The sequence below is a fragment of the Pipistrellus kuhlii genome, unplaced genomic scaffold (assembly GCF_014108245.1).
Source record: "Pipistrellus kuhlii isolate mPipKuh1 unplaced genomic scaffold, mPipKuh1.p scaffold_m20_p_48, whole genome shotgun sequence".
Taxonomy (NCBI): Eukaryota; Metazoa; Chordata; class Mammalia; order Chiroptera; family Vespertilionidae; genus Pipistrellus; species Pipistrellus kuhlii.
This window is the reverse complement of record NW_023425549.1, coordinates 1,566,608-1,586,442: the sequence shown is the minus strand read 5'-3', so window position 1 is coordinate 1,586,442 and position 19,835 is coordinate 1,566,608. Positions and strand designations below refer to the sequence as shown.

At 50.9% G+C, this 19,835-nt stretch overlaps 1 protein-coding gene across 28 annotated transcripts; it reads right to left on the bottom strand.

Moving 5' to 3' along the window:
• Positions 1-1,079: 1,079 nt before the first annotated feature.
• On the bottom strand, positions 1,080-13,350 carry ATXN2L (ataxin 2 like). 28 transcript variants are annotated; one of them, XM_036412868.2, is made up of 24 exons: positions 12,771-13,347; positions 11,257-11,293; positions 10,989-11,045; positions 10,837-10,908; positions 10,299-10,449; positions 9,558-9,682; positions 8,722-8,813; positions 8,104-8,304; positions 7,344-7,519; positions 7,095-7,202; positions 6,087-6,299; positions 5,931-6,002; positions 5,618-5,688; positions 4,910-5,202; positions 4,761-4,830; positions 4,096-4,242; positions 3,896-3,968; positions 3,618-3,805; positions 3,134-3,260; positions 2,925-3,046; positions 2,554-2,766; positions 2,131-2,374; positions 1,822-1,858; positions 1,080-1,582 (listed from the first exon to the last, which is right to left on the bottom strand). In XM_036412868.2, exons 1-23 carry the CDS (start codon positions 13,070-13,072, stop codon positions 1,827-1,829), a joined length of 3,186 nt encoding a protein of 1,061 aa, XP_036268761.1. In that variant the 5' UTR covers positions 13,073-13,347; the 3' UTR covers positions 1,080-1,582; positions 1,822-1,826. The 28 variants fall into 28 exon arrangements, with proteins under 28 accessions (XP_036268761.1, XP_036268762.1, XP_036268769.1 ...); XM_036412869.2 differs by having other exon boundaries at positions 1,080-1,559; XM_036412876.2 differs by having other exon boundaries at positions 2,185-2,374.
• Between the last annotated feature and the right edge of the window lie 6,485 nt (positions 13,351-19,835).

Here is a 19,835-nt window from a genome sequence, read left to right as displayed (position 1 = left end):
GGGCACATGCCCAGGTTGCAGGCTTAATCCCCAGTAGGGAGTGTATAGGAGGCAGCCAATCAGTGATTCTCATCATTGATGTTTCTCTCTTCTCTGAAATCAAAAAAATATATTAAAAGAAAAAAGTACTAGTTAACACCTGCAGTTACATCACTCAGCACTAGAGACCTACACTTCAAACATCCTCAGGCCTGCTGGCCAGTGTGGTTTAGTGGCCGAGTCTCAATGTGTGAACCAAGGGTCTCGGTTTGATTCCTGGTCAGGGCAAATGCCCAGGTTGGTGGGTGGTTGGATTCCCGGTTGGGGCACATGCCCAGATTGTGGGCTTGATCTTCAGTGGGGTGTGCAAGAAGGCCCTATTGCTGTTACTCCCCTCAGAAAGGTTTTCCTGCTGCTTCCATCATTGACCCTACAGCCCCAACTGACAGTCCCCTAGAGCTCTTTAATTTGGGACCTCAAAACTTCCTCTCCGCCCCCATGCCCACCAGGTTTCAGATCCTGGGAATTCTTTCCCAATATCTCATCTTCATTCTTCCTCTCCCAGTTCTAGCCAATTTTCTCTGGCTTTGCTCAAAGCTTAAATTTCCCTGCCTACAATTAAGCACCAGTCCTTGTAATTCCCTAAGGGTGAAATAGTTTTTTTCCCAGACAAAACCAAGGCCAGATAAAAAAGAATTCCTACTGATGCCTGAACAAAAAAATCCCCGAACACCTGAAGCCTGATTTTTCTACATCCCATGCCTGGTTCTTTGCTAGTTTAGCTCCAATTGCCCATAACCTGGCCCATCAACCTAGCCCTCTCCCATTTTCCCACTGCAACTTCATTTTTCATAGGTCTCACCCATACCCAAGACCACTCACCAGTCAAACTTTATTTCCAGTGGCCAAACACACTGAAGTGTCAGTCAGACGTACTTCATGAGGACCAATGTGGAGAAAACTTGGGGGACCTTACAGCAGTAGAGCCAGAGGGGCAGCATCCTCAGGCTGAAGGGCCCACCTTGGCAACCACATCACGCCACGTTTAAGACCGATGGCCACAATCTTAACTATTCTCCAAAAAGTAAACTTCAGGCAGGTTAAGTTAGTTTAAAATTTTATTTTTTAAATTTTTTTTATATTTTTATGTAATAAAAAGTAAAAGTCCTTGTCCAACCATCCTTGTGGGGCATCTGTCTCTCAGGCAGGTCACTCGAGTTAATGGGGAAGAATGAACAGGGGGCCCAAGTCTGACATATAAATAATAGAAAATAAAAGATCTTCCGTCTCCAGTGGGGGATAGAGGATGGGAGGGCAAGATGGGGTGGGGATGGGGCAGGGGCAGAGCAGGAAACCCCCCCACCCCCGCTGGACCTGGCCCACCCACTTTGAGGCCTCTCCCATTCAAGGTGCTTGGCAGGAATTCCCCAGCTCCCCCGGGGAAAGGGGGCGGGGGTGGGGAGCTGGGACTGGTCCGAGCTGCTGGGGGAAGAGACAGAGAGATCACTCTTCCCTCCACTCATGGAGGTCTCAGGTCGCGGCCAGGACAATCTTCAGTTCCCCGGGGGGTGGAAGGGGAGCTGCTGGGAGGGATGAGATTGAACTGGTTGGAGGGGAAAGAGAAGAGAGCAGGAGCATTAGAACCCAAGCAGCTGTCCCTTCATCCAATGCCGTCCAGTGTGGGGTGTGGGGGAGTGGGTAGGAGCGGCCTCCTCAAGGTGTGTCATGGGGCTGTCAGAAGCACAAATCAAACACTGTTTCCCAGTGAGCCAGAGCCCTTACTGTGTGCCCAGCTCAGCCCCCCACACCCCAGCCTGGCCCTGTCTGCTGCGCTGACCTTACCTCGGCTAAGTCAGGAGGCAGTCGGGGTCACTGAGAGCTGGGGAGGCAGTGGGGAGGGGGGCTGCTGGATCACAACTGAGCGAGGACGGAGGGAAGCAAAGGACAGAGCCAGGAGCAAGCCCCTGGCGGCGGCGACTGTGGCTTCTGCCCACCCTACATACTTCACAGACAGGTGCAGGTCGGCAGGCGCCCTGTGGGACAGCCCTGCCTCCAAGACCCCTCACTCCCCACCCAGAACCCGTGCATCCTGCCCCACCTGCAGCCCATCAGCTCGTCCATGCCAAATTCCCCCAGCTAACGAGAACTCACGAATCCTGTCATCGGCTCCTCCTGGAAATCCAGGCGCCTGGCCAGGCTGCTCACCTTGGGGGTGTCCGATGTAGGGGTAGGGTGAGGGTGTGGAAGCTGAGAGTGCAGGCACCCCACTCTGGGGCACTGCGCCTTGGGGGGGTCCCCCATGGCTCTGGGGTGGGTGCAGCAGCATCACCTGGGGCGGGTGGGGAGCCCCAGGGTGAGGGGGCGGGGCTGCTGTGATTCCAGTTTGGACATGGGCCTGCAGAAAACAGAGAGCAGTCAGGGCGCCACAGAAGCCTGACAAAGGCGCCAAGAATCCCAGTGTTCGCAGCGTGACGCAGAGGCAGCCCGGCACCAGGGACTCAGGAATGGGAGTCTCATGGCCAAGGTCCTCATGGCAAAACAGACCCAGACAAAGCTGGGTCCTTGAGTTCTTACCTGGGTGACATGGGCCATGTTGGTGAAGCCGTGGGGCAGCTGCTGGTGGGCATGGATGGCGTACACAGCAGCTGGCTGGGGGAAGCTGCTCTGAGGGGACTGGGCAGAAGGTCCCGGTGGCAGAGAAGGCGGCGTGCCCGTCAGGGCCCCTGGGTGGTACAGGCTCTGCTGTGGCTGTCCACTGCCCAGGTGTGGGGCCTGCCCCGCCTGGTGCTGTCGGGGAGGGAAAGGTTAAGCGCCACTCACTCTGATACCCAGGCCTTCCACCCACTGATCCTTAACCCTCACCGCTGGGGAAATACCCCAAGCTCTACCACTCTCCTTCAGCCCCAACTCCTGCCCCGACCGCTCAGCTCCCCCACGGCAAGCACCTGGACAGGACTGGGGGCCGCATGCTGGGACTGTGGCTGGCTCCCCGTAGGCGTGGTGGCCGGCTGCGGCTGGTGGGCATGGAGCTGCGTGGCATGGTGTGGATAGGACTGGTGGACAGTGGCTACAGATGGAAGGAGAGAGATAATCAGTGCTGAGCACATTGGAAGGGACTGGGGAGCACAGCCTGGAGAGAGGGTCCAGAACTCACCATAAAGGGCTTGGGGGGTGGGCTGCTCTGAAGGGAACTGAGGGCCGGAGGACGACACAATGGCTGGGGGATGGCTCCCCGACGTCAGCATGCGTGGGTTGCTTTGAAGCATGGGGGCAAACACCGGCTGGAGCGGCAAAGAGAAATGGTCAGCGAGGGACTTGGAAGACAACCTCTGCACAGCAATGCTCTGGCCTCGTCACACTACCTTGCTGGACATTCACCAATAACCTAACTGCGTAGGTGCTGTTTTACTGACACTTTAGTGAAGGCGTGGGTGGTGGCTGTCCTTTAATTTTTATTTGTCTGGGGCTTGTGTCTAGGTGCCTTGCAACAGATCCTACCAGACCAGGACTGAATCCCCAGCCTGGCACCACCACCCAGACCACTGACTGCCTCCTCACCCAGCTCTTCTGCCTGGGACGTGGAGATGCATCTCTAGCAAGGCCTCTGCACCCTCCCGTCCCTCCCGCGCTTCAGTCACCTGAGAGGGATAGTGGGCCATGGGCTGCATCATGGCGGGCTGGCCTGGGAACTGCTGTGGGTTGTAGGGGATGTAGGAAGAGTAAGGTGTAGCAGCCACCAGAGGTGGGCCAGCAGCAGCGGCAGCCTGCATCATTGGAGGGGCTGAGGCAGGCTGGTGTTGGTCCGAGCGCTGGGGAGGCAGGGAGCCTGGGGGCAGGGGAAAAACAGTGCAGAGCTCAAGCTCCATCTGCCAGGAGGCACTGGGCAGCCCTGGCTGCCCCTCCCGACCCTGCTCACCTTTTGCTCCCCGGTACTTGCCCTGCTGTCCAGGCACTGAGTTGGATACAGGATATGGATACATCTGAGGTGCCTAAGGACAGTAAGACAGGTAAGGCTGAATGACCAGCTTACAAATGCCCAGAACAGGTCTGACCCGGTCCCTCCGCCAGCCCAACCAAACCTCTTACACCCTGGTCCCAGCGAGCCCCTTCTCGTACCTGAACAGCTGGTCCCATGTGGATCTGAGGTATGTAGGAAATGTACTGGGGGCTGTACAGCCCACTCTGGCCTGCTGTCAGCACCGGGATGGAGGGAGTAGAATGAGTCCGGGGCCCCGGAGAAGTCGGGGTACTTGTGGATTTATTCTGCAAGAGACAAGGAAGGACGTGTATAAAATTCCTCACGATTTTTCTATTACTCATAGCAGTCCCCTTGCCTATACAGCAACAACATTTATAGAGTATTGTGTGCCAAACACATTCTACTCTCTATTTTGATTAAGCCTCACGTAAACCCTATGAGGTAGACACACTCGAGTTATAGCTGACAATACTGAAGCAGGGAGGTAGGTAAGTGGCTTGTCCAAGATCACAACGCTTATAGGAAAGTACAGGGGTTTAAGCCAAGTCAGTGAGTCCAAATGAAGCTCATGCTCATAACTACCACACTCAAGACATTCCCTGAGCCAAATGCTAAGTATCAGAGAGAAACAAATCAATACTTGTCGGACAGACACATCACGATCCTTTGCCACCAGCCCTGAAATTGGTCTGTTTTTCCTAAATCAGCCCACACTTTCGCACATCTGCCTGGTGGCAAGCGCCCTCCCCTCGGGCCTTCTCCCCATTCCCGTGTCCTGCATGGAGAGGCTTCGCCATCTCACCACAGACAGCAGAGGCTTTGCAGGATTGAACTCCTTGGCATTAGGATTCAATGTCGATTTCTTCACTTGTCTACGAGAGAAAAGCAGAGTAAATCCTCACGGCTTGCCCCTCATCACCCGACACCCACCCATCTCCCCACCCAACTCACTCGGCAACAGGGCCCTCATCCTTGTCATCTCCCTTGATGAGGCCCACCGGGGGGCTGCCAGTTTGGCTCGGGCAAGGTGGTGGGAGCTGATCTGGCCCCTCCGTGCCTCCTGCTGATGGCAGGGGTGGCTTGTCCTCCTTATCCAATAAGGACTCCGTCTTGGAGACCGGGGACCCCATGGGCTCTGAGGTCAATAGACCATCAACTTCCTTCTCCTTCCCTTTGACCTCCTCCTTTAAGATCCGGGGAGGAAAAGGATCCAGGCAGGTCTCAGGAGAGCTACTGGGCTGAAGCTGGAAGGAGAAAAACCACACATAGAACACCGGTCCAGACCCCAGGCCTTGCTTCTTTCACCCTTGCTCTCATCTCTTCTATCCCACCTAGTCCTGTGCCTCTTCTTATATATATACACACACACACATTTTACTGATTTTTTAGAGAGGAAGAGAGAAGGATAGAGAGTTAGAAACATCGATGGGAGAGAATCATTTATCAGCTGCCTCTTGCTCACCCCCCACTGGGAATGTGCCTGCAACCAAGGTACACGCCCTTGACCGGAATTGAACCCGGGACCTTTCAGTCTGCAGGCCGACGCTCTATCCACTGAGCCATACCGGTTCTGGCCCTGTGCCTCTTCTTTAAGTTGCCCAGACCCACTTCACCTTCATCTTGTTAACATCCTAGAATTCATTCCCACACGTCTCTCACCTTAAACTGGGCCCCAAACTTTCTCAGTTCTTCCAGTTGAAAGCGTTTCTGTTCATTCTGAAGGCCAGGCACTACGAGAAACAGTGAAAAGAGAAAATATATATTTCTTTCCCAAAGGTGGCTACACGCGCCAGTAGCCCACAGCATAAAGATCTAAACAGAAGAATCCAAGTCCCAATAGACTGTTTTTGTTTTGTTTTGAATAGACATTGTTTTTGAGTTCTAACAACTTTCCAATTGAAATGCTCTTCTAATCAAAGGGCCATTATACTTTGGCAGAAAGAGAGAGAGGAAAAACAAAACCAGTCCTCACCTTTCCCAGATAACCGGGACAGCTCCTGGGATTCCAGAGTTCTGCCAGGGTCCTTGGCGACGAGATCTTTTACTGAGCAAGGAGACAGACAACTGAAGGTCTTTCCCCAGAACCACACTTCACATTGCCCACAGCCCTGAACCACCTGGCTCTTACCATCCGTGGGGGCCAGTGAGATCTTTGGAGAAGCTGGGGAGATGGAACCTACTCCAGGATCCACAACTGATGACGTCACAGGGATGGAAGCTGAAGAGGTTGGTACTGCCGAGCCAATGGGAGGCTCAGGACAGGAAGCTGAGACTGGGGCAGGGGCAGCCGACTTGGGAGAGCGTGGGGGGTACATCCGGCCCACTGGAAGAAAAGGGAAAGCTGCACAATCGTTACTGCTGGTCAATTACCAATGGGTACAAAGGACTTACTAAAAACACCAAGAAAAGTTTACCCTCTCTTTTCTATACAAGTTCACAGACCCAAATGCCTAGGAGGGCAAAGCAGGTGAGATGGCCTCATGGGCACCACGAAAGACTCAAAAAGGGCAGTCGTGATTCAGTCTGGACACCTGCAACCATGCAGCAAGAGAGGTCAGTGTTGCCTCCACTGGTGTGGCTCAGTGGACAGAGCATTGGCCTGCAGACCTAAGGGTCCCAGGTTTGATACTGGTCAAGGGCACATACCTTGGTTACAGGCTCAATCCCCAGCCCAGACAAGGTGTGTGTGGGAGGCAACCAATTGATGTGTCTCACATTGATGTTTCTCTCTTGTGTCTCTCCCTCTCCCTTCCACTTCTCTAGAAATCAATGGAAAAATATCCTCGGGTGAGGATTAACAACAACAACAAAAGGACAGATCAGTGTTGGCAGAACTTCCTGTACTTCAAGAAAATTAGAAATTTTCTTATTTCCCCTATTTTAAAGTGTTGGCAACTAATTTAAACAAAGTTAACTGCCAGCCAGATACACCCACAAATCCAGACACACCCACAAATCACTATATTGGGGTTTCTGCATGAGGGAAACTGAAAAATCCTTTGCTAAAAAGAATAAACCCAAATCTTTCAAAAATGCTTTTTACATCTTGAACTGTCTCCCAGCCCAGTATTCCAACCACCGACATTGGTATTTCTACAAACGCCTCCCATCACCTCCTGGGACATGCCGGCTTTACCTGCAGGCGGCGGCGGGACGGAAGCTTCTCCAGGCCTGCTGCTGGGTGAGGACAGAGTCTTGGCGCCTCTCACAGGCCGCTGTGCTTTAGGGGACATGCGGGAAGGGCCTGTTGTTGTTTTTTCAAAGGTGGGAAAAAAAGAGGGAGAGTACCTGCTATTACTTTACCACAAATCCATTAACCTTCCAACCCATTCCTTTCAATTAATTATCCTTCCCTGTCCCCCCCCAAGTCTGCTTCACCACTCACCTCCATTAATACCACGTGTCTCAGAACCTGGGCCAGGGCTGCTATTGTCAAGATGGTGAGGACCACGGGGTGGCAAAGAGCTAAGGCCCGGTCGGCCGCCCCGAGAACTATTGCATCGAACTCCTCCCCGGGGACCTTCCCGAACTCGCTGGGGTAGAGGGATATACTTTCCTTCCCTGGGGGTGGAGGGAAGAGTTCAAATGAGGTCAAGTAGCCACAAAGCCACACATTTTGGAAAGATGAAGCCCTTCCTTCTAAAGACCACCTTCCACCCAGCACACACGCGCGCGCACACACACACACACACACACACACACACACAAAACCACTTGAAGCTCTGTCCTAGTTAAATGTTCTGTGGCTACAGGCTTATGACCTTACATTTTATCAACCCTACCCCAACCAACCAGGCTAATATTCCGTAATTCTCCACCCCTGTCCTATGAGAAAAGCAGTACCACATAGTAGGTCAAGGTGCATCTTTTACAAGATGCAGATCATCACGTACAGTTTGATTCTATTTTCACAAAGGGAGGAATAAGAGATACATATAGATGAATATGCAGAGAAAAAAAGAGAAAGAATATGTATCAAAATTCAGAAACAACAATCTTTTTCTAGCTTTAGTCTTGTTACTCTGGGTAAGGCACTTAACCACTCTCATTTTAATCTCCTAAAATAATAACCGGGAGCTCAAACAAGTGCACACAACTCTTGGCCCCTCGATGGAGCGGGCCCACACCTCCAGGCCGCCGGGTACCTGGGCGTTAGGCTGGGGCTCTCCCGGCCGGAGCCCTGCCGCTGCACCGCGCTGTGCTTCTCCTCCTCCGTGCGGCCGTCGTCGTTCTCCATGGCGATCCGCAGGCGGTACTGGGGGCTCGACTCGATCTCCCGAGCCAACTGGGCGGCACGCAGCTCCCGCTGGCGAAACTCTTCCGAGTTGTCCTTCTCTAAGGGCACCCTGAGAACACCACCAGAGACCACCCAGCGCCAGGGGACAAAGGGAAAAAAAAAAAAAAAGTCTATCAGTCCTATCACAACCCAGCACAAATTTAATGGGCATCCTAAGTCCCAGGCAGAGCAGCAAGGCATCTATGACGCTAGGGGACACTGAAAACACATAAAATGCATTTTAAGTTCTAGAAGAAAAGTGTGGACAGATGGGCAAGCAGTTAATTTTACCCAGGAGGTGGCCTGGAATCAAGATTAAAAGCAAATTTTTGAAAGCAGTTCACAAGATATAACAGGAGTGGGGAGAGAGCAATCCAAACATCCAGGAAAGCATGCAAAAGCCACGTTCCCCCTAGAGATCTGCCCCTCCCCTGTTGGTGACCCCATGCCTCAAACTGCAGCGCTTGGGGAGTGTGGAGACACTCACGTGTAAGACGAGAGACTGCTGTCATAGGTGGTCTTCACACCGTAGTTCTCCTCGTTGAACCTGAACATTTCGTTGGGGTCCCATCCGTTGGACTAGGAGGAAGGAGGGAGAGCGTTTTAAAAGCCAGCAAGGAAAGCGACAAGGACCTATCATTTTCCATCAGACTGAAAATTTAAAAACCTAACCACACCAGAAGTGGAAAAATTGGGGCAAGGCTGGTGAGAATGCCAACTAGAACTACAAACTGGCAATAACTAGTAAAACTGAAGTCATAAAATCTAAGAAATCAATTTTCAGGTTTATATCGCAGAGAAATTTTGGTATATGTGCATGTTCTAAAAATTCGATAAGGCAACTATAATGACAAGCACAAATCAGTAGGGGAAAAGAGAAATACAGTTTGGATGTTCATAGATAGGTTCATAAGTAGAACAGTACACAAGTTAAAAGCAATAAACTAGATCTACGGAGCGACACGAAACATTCAAAACCAGCAGAAAAAGGAAATTGTAACAGCAATTCTCACAAGCATTTTAAATGATTCAAAGTACAGTAGCTGTTTCTTTGGAAATGTGCCTACACAGTACTCACTCTTGTCTATACTTTGTGCTAAGTTGACTTGAAGCAAATATTAACAATTGTCAATCACAGATGGTGGGAGAACAGGTATCTTGTTAGGTTCTGTGCCTTTCCGTTTGGAATCTGATGTCATGAATGGGCAAGAGTAAATGACCCCCCTCCCCCGAAGCAACCCAGTTCCAAGAACGGCAGTGGAGCCAGTAACCCCCCAGCAGCAGAGCTGCTAGCTCTCAGGGTCTTGGGGAAGGAGACTGTACCATGTCAGACTCGAGGTCGTAGTCATCACTGTTGCTGTCACCACCCTCCCAGCGCTGAAGCACCTTCTCTTTGTGCTCCCCATTCACCTTCGAGTTCATGGCAATGGCTGAATCAGTGAACTTGTCTGTGGGCGCAGAGATGAAGATCAGGAATCATGTGATATCTCACAGGCTTTTCCCAATCCCCCCTTTCCATAAATTGTTCAAAAGCAAAGTTTATGTGCGCCACGGTTGGGGGTTGGGTAGACACAGCATAAAAATTATCATCTTAGCCAAAACCGGTTTGGCTCAGTGGATAGAGCGGCGGCCTGCAGACTCAAGGGTCCCAGGTTTAATTCCGGTCAAGGGCATATACCTTGGTTGTGGGCACATCCCCAGTAGGGGGTGTGCAAGAGGCAGCTGATCGATGTTTCTCTCTCATCGATGTTTCTAATTCTATCCCTCTCCCTTCCTCTCTGTAAAAAAAAAGACAACAATAAAATATATTTTAAAAAATTATCATGTTAGTAAGTTCATAAGCAGCAAGGAGTTTAAAATAAAGCAAACAGGAAGAGCCACAACACAGGCCAAATTTGTCCCATATTATCTTACATATTAAGACACATTCTCAAAAAAATCCAGTCATCTTCCTCAGAAAGCAAGATAATAAAATGGACGGTTATGGGAGCGACTCAGCATCATGTCACTGCTCTCAGCTCTCCCCTCCCAGAATGGGTTTGACATAAGAGCATGGAACAATACCTTTAGTGGCATAATTGAAGTCAACGTTTCGGAAATGGACAAGCATGACATCACTTGGCTTAAACACCATGGTGTCCACAATGTCTTCCCGACGAGGGCCACCTACTGGCTCAGATGCTTTCCGGTGCACAGCGTCTACTGCCAGTTCAAACTAAAAAAAAAAAAAAAAAAAAAAGTCCCATTTCCAACACCTAAGGTCAATATCAAGAAGCATGAAGGCAAATATGACTATTTTTCTCTTTACCTTCCTTAACTTCCCAACATCATGCATAACACTCAGTATCAGCCACAGAACTTAGCTAAAGTCCCCAAATTAAAATTTTACTCTTTAAATTTTTACATTAAAGTATCCAGCCCTCAAATTTCAGACCTATGCCCTTCATTGCTTGCAGCACTGAAATCCAGCGCAAGCCAGAAGAAACGAGTTAACAGCCACAATGTCCAACACCACTCAATCCACATCTTCCAATGAACCTTCTTCATTCTCCCTCTTTCCACACAACCCCAAAAATAAGTGAATTTAATTAAGTACACTGACCTTTGAGCTCAGGGTCTTGAAGATACCTTCATAGGTGGTACCATTCTTCACCTTTACATCACAAGTGGAGCCCTAGGAAAAGTGTGAAAAATAAGAAATCAAACAGATGCATGGCATCCCTCAAACAACCTAGAGGTTAGGTACCCACTTACCACAACAGCCGTAAGGAAATGCAGCATTCTGGAATTGTTGTAGACACCCTCAAATACCTGTCAGTAACATAGGAGGGAGAAATAGCCAGTCAACATCTCACCTACCTTCTAAAAATCTGCACTTCCGTACTCCCACCCACCTTGTATGAGCTGGCCCCCTCCTTGCCCTCCTGAGCCTACCCGACTAATTCTGTACCTAAACAATCCTATATTCATACAAATGCACCCTTTAGGTCTCTGTACCTTTGGAGGGAGGGGAGCAACTCACCGGTGACTGTGGGGGTCCCTTCCCAGTGCTTTGTCCCCTATAAGAGGAAATAAGAAAGTAGTTACTGAAATCTGTTCAATCCCCCTTACACAATTAATTTCAAAGGACTTGGTAGCCTAGAATCACACACACTGTGAAAATGCTGATCTAGGATAAATTCATCAAGATTTTCAAACTTGCACCTTATAAGAGGAAAGAGGCACAGATATTATAAACCACTAGACACATCTCAGGATAGAATTCAATCAACAACCGTTGTCTCCCTTTCTCCAAGGGGCCAAGGCTGCACGCACCCTTCCGAGACACCATTGCTACGGCATCAGATAATAACCCATCTCAGAGGGAAGAGCGGAACTCAGGGAGCACAGACCCGGAAGTACCTAGCCCAGGCACATTACCTCCCCAACAGAAAAGACAATCCCTTTCAGGGCCTGGCACCCCGATTCCTGGGAGGACGGTAGACCGTCTACAACCACCTTCTCGGCCTCCTGATTCATTCAGCCAGTCCCCCGCTCCGAGAGGGTCGTCAATGGTCTGATGACCCCGCTCCTCGCTGGCTGATGTAACCGGCGGTTGAGGAGGGTGGTGAGGGGGCCGTTGGCGGGGCTGGGGGGACAGCGCAGCCGCAAAAGGTATCCACCGGGAGGCCTCGCCCGGTCTGCGCCTGCGCACTGAGACCCACGGGCCTCTTCAAAATACCCCCTCCCGCGATCAGGATGCACTGCGCCTGCGTGTGCCTCCACGCTCAGCGGCATTAACCCGTGCACCGAGGGACCCGAGCGGTGTCTGCCCTCAGCCACGGGCCCCTCCACGCACACTCCCGGCCACTGCCCTGCCACTGGGGCTCCCGAACGCCCGGCTCTCCAGACAGAGAACCCACCCGCACGTACGCAGAGCGCGCGCGCGCTCCGGAGGCTCCCGGGCCGCAATTCCCCCCCACCTCCCCCCCAGTCCTCTCCTTCCGCCCCCCGCCCACCCAGCTCCCCTCCTACTGGCCAGACCAGGAAGGGGGAGGTGGCAACCCGCTCCAAGTCCCTCCCTCCCCATTGGCCAAACTGCGGGCCGCGCGCCCCCCTTCATTGGCTGCGGCCCGGACCCCTTCCTGCAGCTGACTCCCCATTGGCCGAAGCCGGGAACCGCGAGACCCTCCGTGGTAATGGAGCTGGGGTTCCCATCACCTCTTCACCCCCCCAACTCCTCGTTCCGACGCGCTAGCGGGGTGCGCCCCACCTGCCCCTGAGGCCAGGGCTGCGAGCCCTAACTAGGCTGAGCGCCGAGCATGGCCCTTAAATGCCCCGGTGGCGGTGGGGGGACCCTTCTTCCCCTGACCGGTCAGGGCCCAACCCCAGCCGCATGGGGGGGGGGAGTAGGGGGACTTCCCCGTCCTCCCTCCAAGGTGGCCAGGCTGGGAGCCCGTCCCGCGCGGGGTGCTGAAGTCCAGACCGGCGGGCCGCAACCGAGCCGCCGCTGCCCGCAGCCTGCGCTTCGGCGCCCCGAAACCCAACCCGCCTCACCTGGCGCTGCCGATGGCCGCTGCCCCCGGCCTCTCCTGGTGCTGCTGCTGCTGTGGCGGCGGCTGCGGCGCCAAAATGCCCTCGGCTCCCCGGCGGAGCCCGCTCCCGGCAGCAGACGCAGGCCCCAGGCAGGGGGAAGCGGCAGCGGGAGGTCCAGGGGGAGCCGAGGCGGAGGCCAGGGGGCCCGGGAGGCCGCCGTTGGGAGGGCTGGTGCCCCCGGGGGGCCGGCGGGCCACGGCCTGTTGCGCGGGGGGCGGCTGCTGGGGCTGGGACGTCTGCTGTGGCGGCTGAGGCTTCAACATGATGGCAGCGTCCGGAAGGGGAATCGGGGGGAAGGGAGGGAGAGGAGGCCGGGGCCGGGCCCCCGCCGGCGAGCGCGGGAAGCGAAGGGGACCGGGAAGCCGGGGACCCGCCGTTGGCGGGCGGGGGGGGAAGGCCCGCAGTCTCGGGGCGGACAGAGGAGATCGCAGCGCGAGGAAGCGCCGCGAGGCGGAAGGGGAGGGGGTCCCGCGGCCGGAGGAAAGCGAGAGGGCGCGAGCCGGGCTGGCGCGCGTGCGCGTCGCCGGGGCCGGGCGGGGGGAGGAGGAGCGCGCGGGCGGGCGGGAGCCGCCGGAGGGGGAGGGGCGGCGGCGTGGAGTCCGCGCGGGCCGGGCGGTTAGCTGGGGCGGGAGGGGAGGGTAAAGGGGGACCGGGAGCCCCCGCCGTGGGAGTGGGAGCGGGAGAGGGCGGCGCGGGCGCTCACGCGCGCCGAGGACTTGGGGTCTCTGTTCTCTAACAGCTGCGGAGGCTGCCGCCGCGGTCGCTCCACAATGAGCGTGTGCGGCCGCGGGGGAGGAGCCGCGGCGGCGACCGGAAGGAAGCGCCGGCCGTCCCGCCCCCGCCGCCGGCGCTGCGCGGAGATGCCTCCGCAGTAGGTGAGCTGTCACGACGTAGCGTGCAGTGCTTCCGCCATTTGTGGCCCCGTGGGCGGGGTCAAAGGGAAAAAAAAAATCCAGGGACTGGACAAGCTGCTGTTCTCGGGTGGTTTGGTAGGTTTCAGGAGGAGTTACTTTGGGCCTTATCTGCTTTTTTTTTTTTTAAAAAGATGGGTTTTATTTTTTAAATTTATTTATTTTTATTTTTTTTAGAAATACATTTTTATTGATTTTTTTAGAGTGGGAGGATAGAAACATCAATAAGAGAGAAACATTGATCAGCCGCCCCCTTCACACCCCTCACTGGGGATGTGCTCGCAACCAAGGTACACGCCCTTGACCAGAATCTAACCGGGACCCTTCAGTCTGCAACGCCCGCGCGCGCGCGCTCTCTCTCTCTCTTTCACTCTCTCTCTCTCTCTCTCTCTATATATATATATATATATATTAAAGATGGGTTTTAAGTGTATCAGCTTGAGCACGCCGGTCTTTGCAGATAAATTGATGCCTAATGCTAAATAACTTTAAACTTAAGTGATTTTAAACCTAAGTGTAAGGTGACCCGATGTCCCGCTTTTTAACAAATTGTCCCGCAGCATTTTAAAAAAAGTCCCGATTAAAAAAAAAATCGGGACTTTTTTAAAGCGCCACGGGACAAATTGTTAAAAAGCGGGACTTCCGGTCACCTTACCTAAGTGGCTTGTTTCTCCAAGCCCTGGGATGATTGAACCCTTGACCTGCAGTAATAGATTGCTCTGAAGGACGAAGCTCCTGGGGTCTAGTTCAAAAGGCCGGACCTCACTCTGCAGTGAAGACAGCCTTCATTCGTTTAAACTTGGGCATTGGGACGTTAGGCTAGAGCACATGTGTCAAACACAAGGCCCTCGGGCCAAATCCGTCCCGCCAGGCCTTGCAATGTGGCCCGCACCGCGCTGTCATCACTGCACTCCGCTGCGTTTCCATCACAATGACAGTTTATGACTGTTCAGTAAACCATTCGGCCCGCGATTTAGGCTGGATTTTAGATTTTGGCCCCTTCTCTGATTGAGTTCGACACCCCTAGGCTAGATGCTCTATATACAACCGTAATTAAACCCACGTTTTGCCCTCAGCATTCAAACTAGTGGTAGATTCAGACAATGCAAGTGGCATTAGGTGAAGCACAGGCACTATGAAAGCAGATAGGAGGGACACCTAACCAAGTGTTGGGAAATGGGGAGTAGGATGGGACGAGCTAAGGAAATACAATTAAAGAGGGAGGAAGTTAAAAAAACAATAACACAAAAACTGGAGCGGTGAGCAATCTGAGACCATATATATATATATTTTATTGGTTTTTACAGAGAGAAAGGGAGAGGGATAGAGAGCTAGAAACATCGATGAGAGAGAAACACCAATCAGCTGCCTCCTGCGCACCCCCCACTGGGGATGTGCCCACAACCAAGGTACATGCCCTTGACCGGAATCGAAGCCGGGACCCTCAGTCCGCAGGTGGACGCTCTAGCCACTGAGCCAAACCAGTCAGGTGGGACCAGATTTTTAAAGAGACAGACATTAACCTTAAAGCAGCCTTTTACATGAAATGAAGATTTCAGATTTTATTTTTAAAGGGTTACTCGTGGCAATGGATCAGTTTCTCCCCTCCCTTCCTCTCTCTAAAAATCAATACGAATAAGCCCTCATGTTGAGCTGAGCGCCGAAGAGTCACATGTTCCATTCTGGTCAAGGGCATGTATCTGGGTTGCAGTTTCAATCTGAGTCGGGTAGGGCGTGGGGAGGCAACCAATCCATGTGTGTGTCACATCAGTGTTTGTTCCTCCTCATGTCCTTTACTCCCTCCCTCTCAAAAAAAATCAATGGAAAAATATCCTCAGGTGAGGATTGATAAAATCAAAAGTAAAGTAAAATCATGGATTGCTCATTGCTCTGTGGACAACGGGAGGTGGGCTTGTGGTCTTAGTCCCGGGGAACCTTTTTCTGTCTCAGTCTCTTCACTCCGCGCATTAGCATGGGGACGCTTCTCCAGCCCTCTCCTCCAAGCACCCACTCCTGGGTAAAAACCTGCCTTACTCTCTGGGAAGTATTCCTTCACTCCTGCCTCACTCCTAGCTTCGGGCGTGTTAGTCTCCCTCCCTGTGTGTTTGCCCAGCCATTTGCCCCACTTCATCTAAGAGTTCCTTGAATTATGTCTTCTTACTGCTCCTTCAGCAGGACCTGGCCAATGCAGGCAGCCAATTACTTGTGAAGTGGCCCTAGCTCAGTGATCAGCAAACTTGTTAGTCAACAGAGCCAAATATCAACAGTACAATGATTGAAATTTCTTTTGAGAGCTGAAAACCGACTTCTGCGCATGGGCCATGAAGTTTCAATCGCACTGTACGTGCGCTCCCGCATGGGGTGTTTTATGGAAGAGCCACACTCAAGGGGCCAAAGTGCCGCATGTGGCTTGCGAGCCCCAGTTTGCTGACCACTGCCCTAGCTGGTTTGGGTCAGTGGATAAAGCATTGACTTGCAGACTGAAGGGTGCCAGGTTCAATTCCAGTCAAGGGCACATACCTGGGTTTCGGGTTTGATCCCCCATGGCGGGCATGCAGAGGCAGCCAATCAATGACTCTTTCATCATTGATGTTTCTACCTCTCTTCCAATCTGAAATCAATAAAAATATATTTAAAAAATACTTGTGAAGTGAATGAATCTGAGTGATGTTTTGAAGACGATGTCTCCTGGATGCCTGAATAACACAGTACAGCTTTTTCCTGGCATTAACTGTATCACCTGGTGCCATGCCACCTCTCCAGCTCCTTCTGGGCACCTCTGCCTCCCTCTTCTTTTAATTTTAATTTTTATTGATTAAGGTATCACATATTTGTCCTCAACCCCCCATTCCAATACCCCATCCCTCCCCACCATGCCCCCACCCCCCTATTGTCCTTGACCGCTGGTTAAGCTCATATGTGTGCATACAAGTCCTTTGGTTGATCTCTCCCTTTTATCCCCACCCTCCCTCTGAGGTCCAACAGTCTGACCCATGGCTCCTTGTCTCTGGGTCTGTTCTTGTTCATCAGTCTATGCCGTTCACCATTTCCCCTAGATGAGTGAGATCATGTCCTACTGGAAATATACTTGTAAGAATCAAAATGAGACAAGCAATAATGGTTATGCTGAAAGGTAAATGAATCAGTCTGTAGTGAGTTTCTTTCTGGGCCAACAGCTCTTTTGAATCCCAATTTCTATGTCAAACAGTTCCTTATGTGTACATGTCAGCAATGATATTTCAGTTCTGGATGTTGGACAAATGGTGGTAATGCAGTTCCAACCCTCGGCAACCTGCAGTGACGCACAGCTGCTGTCTGCTATTATGGCAAGATGTCAGCATCTTCCATCTCTGGACTGCTTCTCTTCTGTCTTCAAGGTTGTAGTCGTCTCTGCCTCCCTCTTGTACACCCTGCTTCCACACTCAAATTCTTTTTTAATATATTTTATTGATTTTTCACAGAGAGAAAGGGAGAGGGATAGAGAGCCAGAAACATCGATGAGAGAGATACATCAACCAGCTGCCTCCTGCACCCCCCCCATCGGGGATGTGCCTGCAACCAATGTACAAGCCCTTGACTGGAATCGAACCTGGGACCTTTCGGTCTGCAGACCGAGGCTCTATCCACTGAGCCAAACTGGTTTCTGCCACACTCAAATTTTTAAACTTCAGCCCGTTCCACAACATACCTTGCCCTTAAGCCTGCCTGTACACGCGCTGTTGCTTCACCTGCTCTCTCATTCTTCCAGCTTAGGCGTCAGTCCTTTTGAACATCCTGCCTCTGGCTCCCTTCTCTCTGAGCACTCATGGTTTCTTACGTGCTCTCCTTTCTACTGGAGGCTAACGTCACTAAGGACTGTATTTACTCATTTTCCTGTCTGTTTCTAGCTCAGTGGCTGGTAAACATTCAACTGGGAAGTGAATGAAATGTTTTACTAGATGTAATTTAGAAATTATATCACTGATTTGGTATGGAGTAAGTTTCCATGATATATTAAATGAAGAAAGCAAAATTCAGTAGTATAAACTATGCTGCCTTTTATGCAAGGAAGAAGGGGAAATAAAACAAATGTGTAATGAACGCTCAAACTGGTTTGGCTCAGTGGATAGAGCGTCGGCCTGTGGACTGAAAGGTCCCAGGTTCGATTCCAGTCAAGGGCATATACCTTGGTTGCAGTAGGGGGTATGCAGGAGGCAGCTGATCAATGATTCTCTCATCAGTGTTTCTAACTCTCTATCCCTCTCTGTAAAAAATCAATAAAATATATATTTTTAAAAAGTTGATGTTTAAAAAAAATGTGTAATGAACAACATAAACTGATGAACAAAAATAGAGCCATAGTATATGTACAAAGATAATAATTTAATAAAAAAAAAAGAATAGAGCCAGAGTCATAGAAGCATCCAACAGACTATCCAACCTAAGAGGGAAGGCAGGGTAGGGGGTCAAGGGGCCAAGAGATCAACCTAAGGACTTGTATGCATTTAAATAAGCATAACCAATGGACACAGGACACAGTCAGTAGCCGGATGAGGGAATGTGCTGGGGGGTGGAGCATCTGGGGAGAGGTTAATGGAGGGAAAGGGAGACTTATGTAATACTTTTAACATAATTTTTTATTTTATTTTATTGAGTTTTTCACAGAGAGGAAGAGAGAGGGATAGAAAACCAGAAACATCGATGTGAGAGAAACATCAATCAGCTGCCTCCTGCACACCTCCCACCGGGGATGTGCCCGCAACCAACGTACATGCCCTTGATCGGAATTGAACCCGGGACCTTTCAGTCCGCAGACCTACGCTCTACCACTGAGCCAAACCGGTTTCGGCAGATCCCTGCTTTTCAATACCTTGAATACTTCATGCCATTCCCTTCTGGCCTATAGTTTCTGATGAGAAATCAGCTGACAGCCTTATGGGGAATCTTTTGTAGGTAACACATTGCTTTTTTTCTTGCTTGTCTTTAATTTTTGCCATTTTAATTATGATGCATCAGGCATGGGCCTGTTTGGGTTCTTCTTGCTTGAGGTTCTCCGTGAACTCCTGGGCTTGTGTGACTTTTTCCTCCATCAGGTTAGAAGATTTTTCTGCCATTTCTTCAAACATGTTCTCTATCCCTTGCTCACTTCTTTCTCTTCTGGCACACCTATTATGTGAATATTGTTACATTTCATGTAAGGGAGTCTCACAACTCCCTTAAACTGTTTTGTTTTGTTTTTGTTAATCCTCACCCGAGGATATTTTTCCATTGATTTTTTTTTTTTTAATTTTTTTTTAGAGGGTGGAAGAGAGGGAAAGACAGAAACTTCAATGTGAGAGAAGCACATTAATTAGTTGCCTCTTCCACACACCCTAGCCAAGGGCCCTGCTGGGGAGGAGCCTGCAACTGAGGGACTGGAATTGAACCTGGGACCTTTTGGTCCACAGGCTAACGCTCTAGTCATTGAGCCAAACCAGCTAGGGCCACCTGTGTTTTTGTTTTTTCTTTTTTGTCCTCTGTTTTTTAACGTCTTCTAATGAACTGATCCAATCCTCGTCTTCCTCTAATCTACTGTGCTCTTTATTAGTGCTATGTCAATCTTCTTAGTTACTGTATCTTTTTTCATGCTGTGAAACATCTTTGCCATCATTATTCTGAAATCTATGTCTGAGAAATCTATTATCTCCATTGTATTTAGCTCTTCGGGAGAATTCTCGTTATTTTGTTTGGGGTTGTGTTTTTGTCTGTTTTGGCTGCTATTTGGGTTTGTGACTATGTATCGGGTCTAGTAATAATTAATGTCGTTTTTAAACATTCGTTTAAAATCTTGCTTGGCGTTGACTTGTATTGACATAACCTTCAAACACGTGGTATCTACAGAACGTGTGAAGTGCAATTAACAAGTTTTGCTTGAAAAAGTTTGTGTTTGGTTTGGTTTTTGTTGCAAAACTAGGGCTAAGAAGATGGCGGATGAAGAGCATATTCGGCACTGCATGCTTTACGAGTTCCAATTAGGAAGAAAAGCAAGTGAGGCTGCAAAAAACATCTGTAGTGCTCTTGGTCAAGATGCAGTTAGCGCCAGAAAATGCCAGCGTTGGTTTGAGAAATTTCGCGAGGGAAATTTCTCGTTAGATGA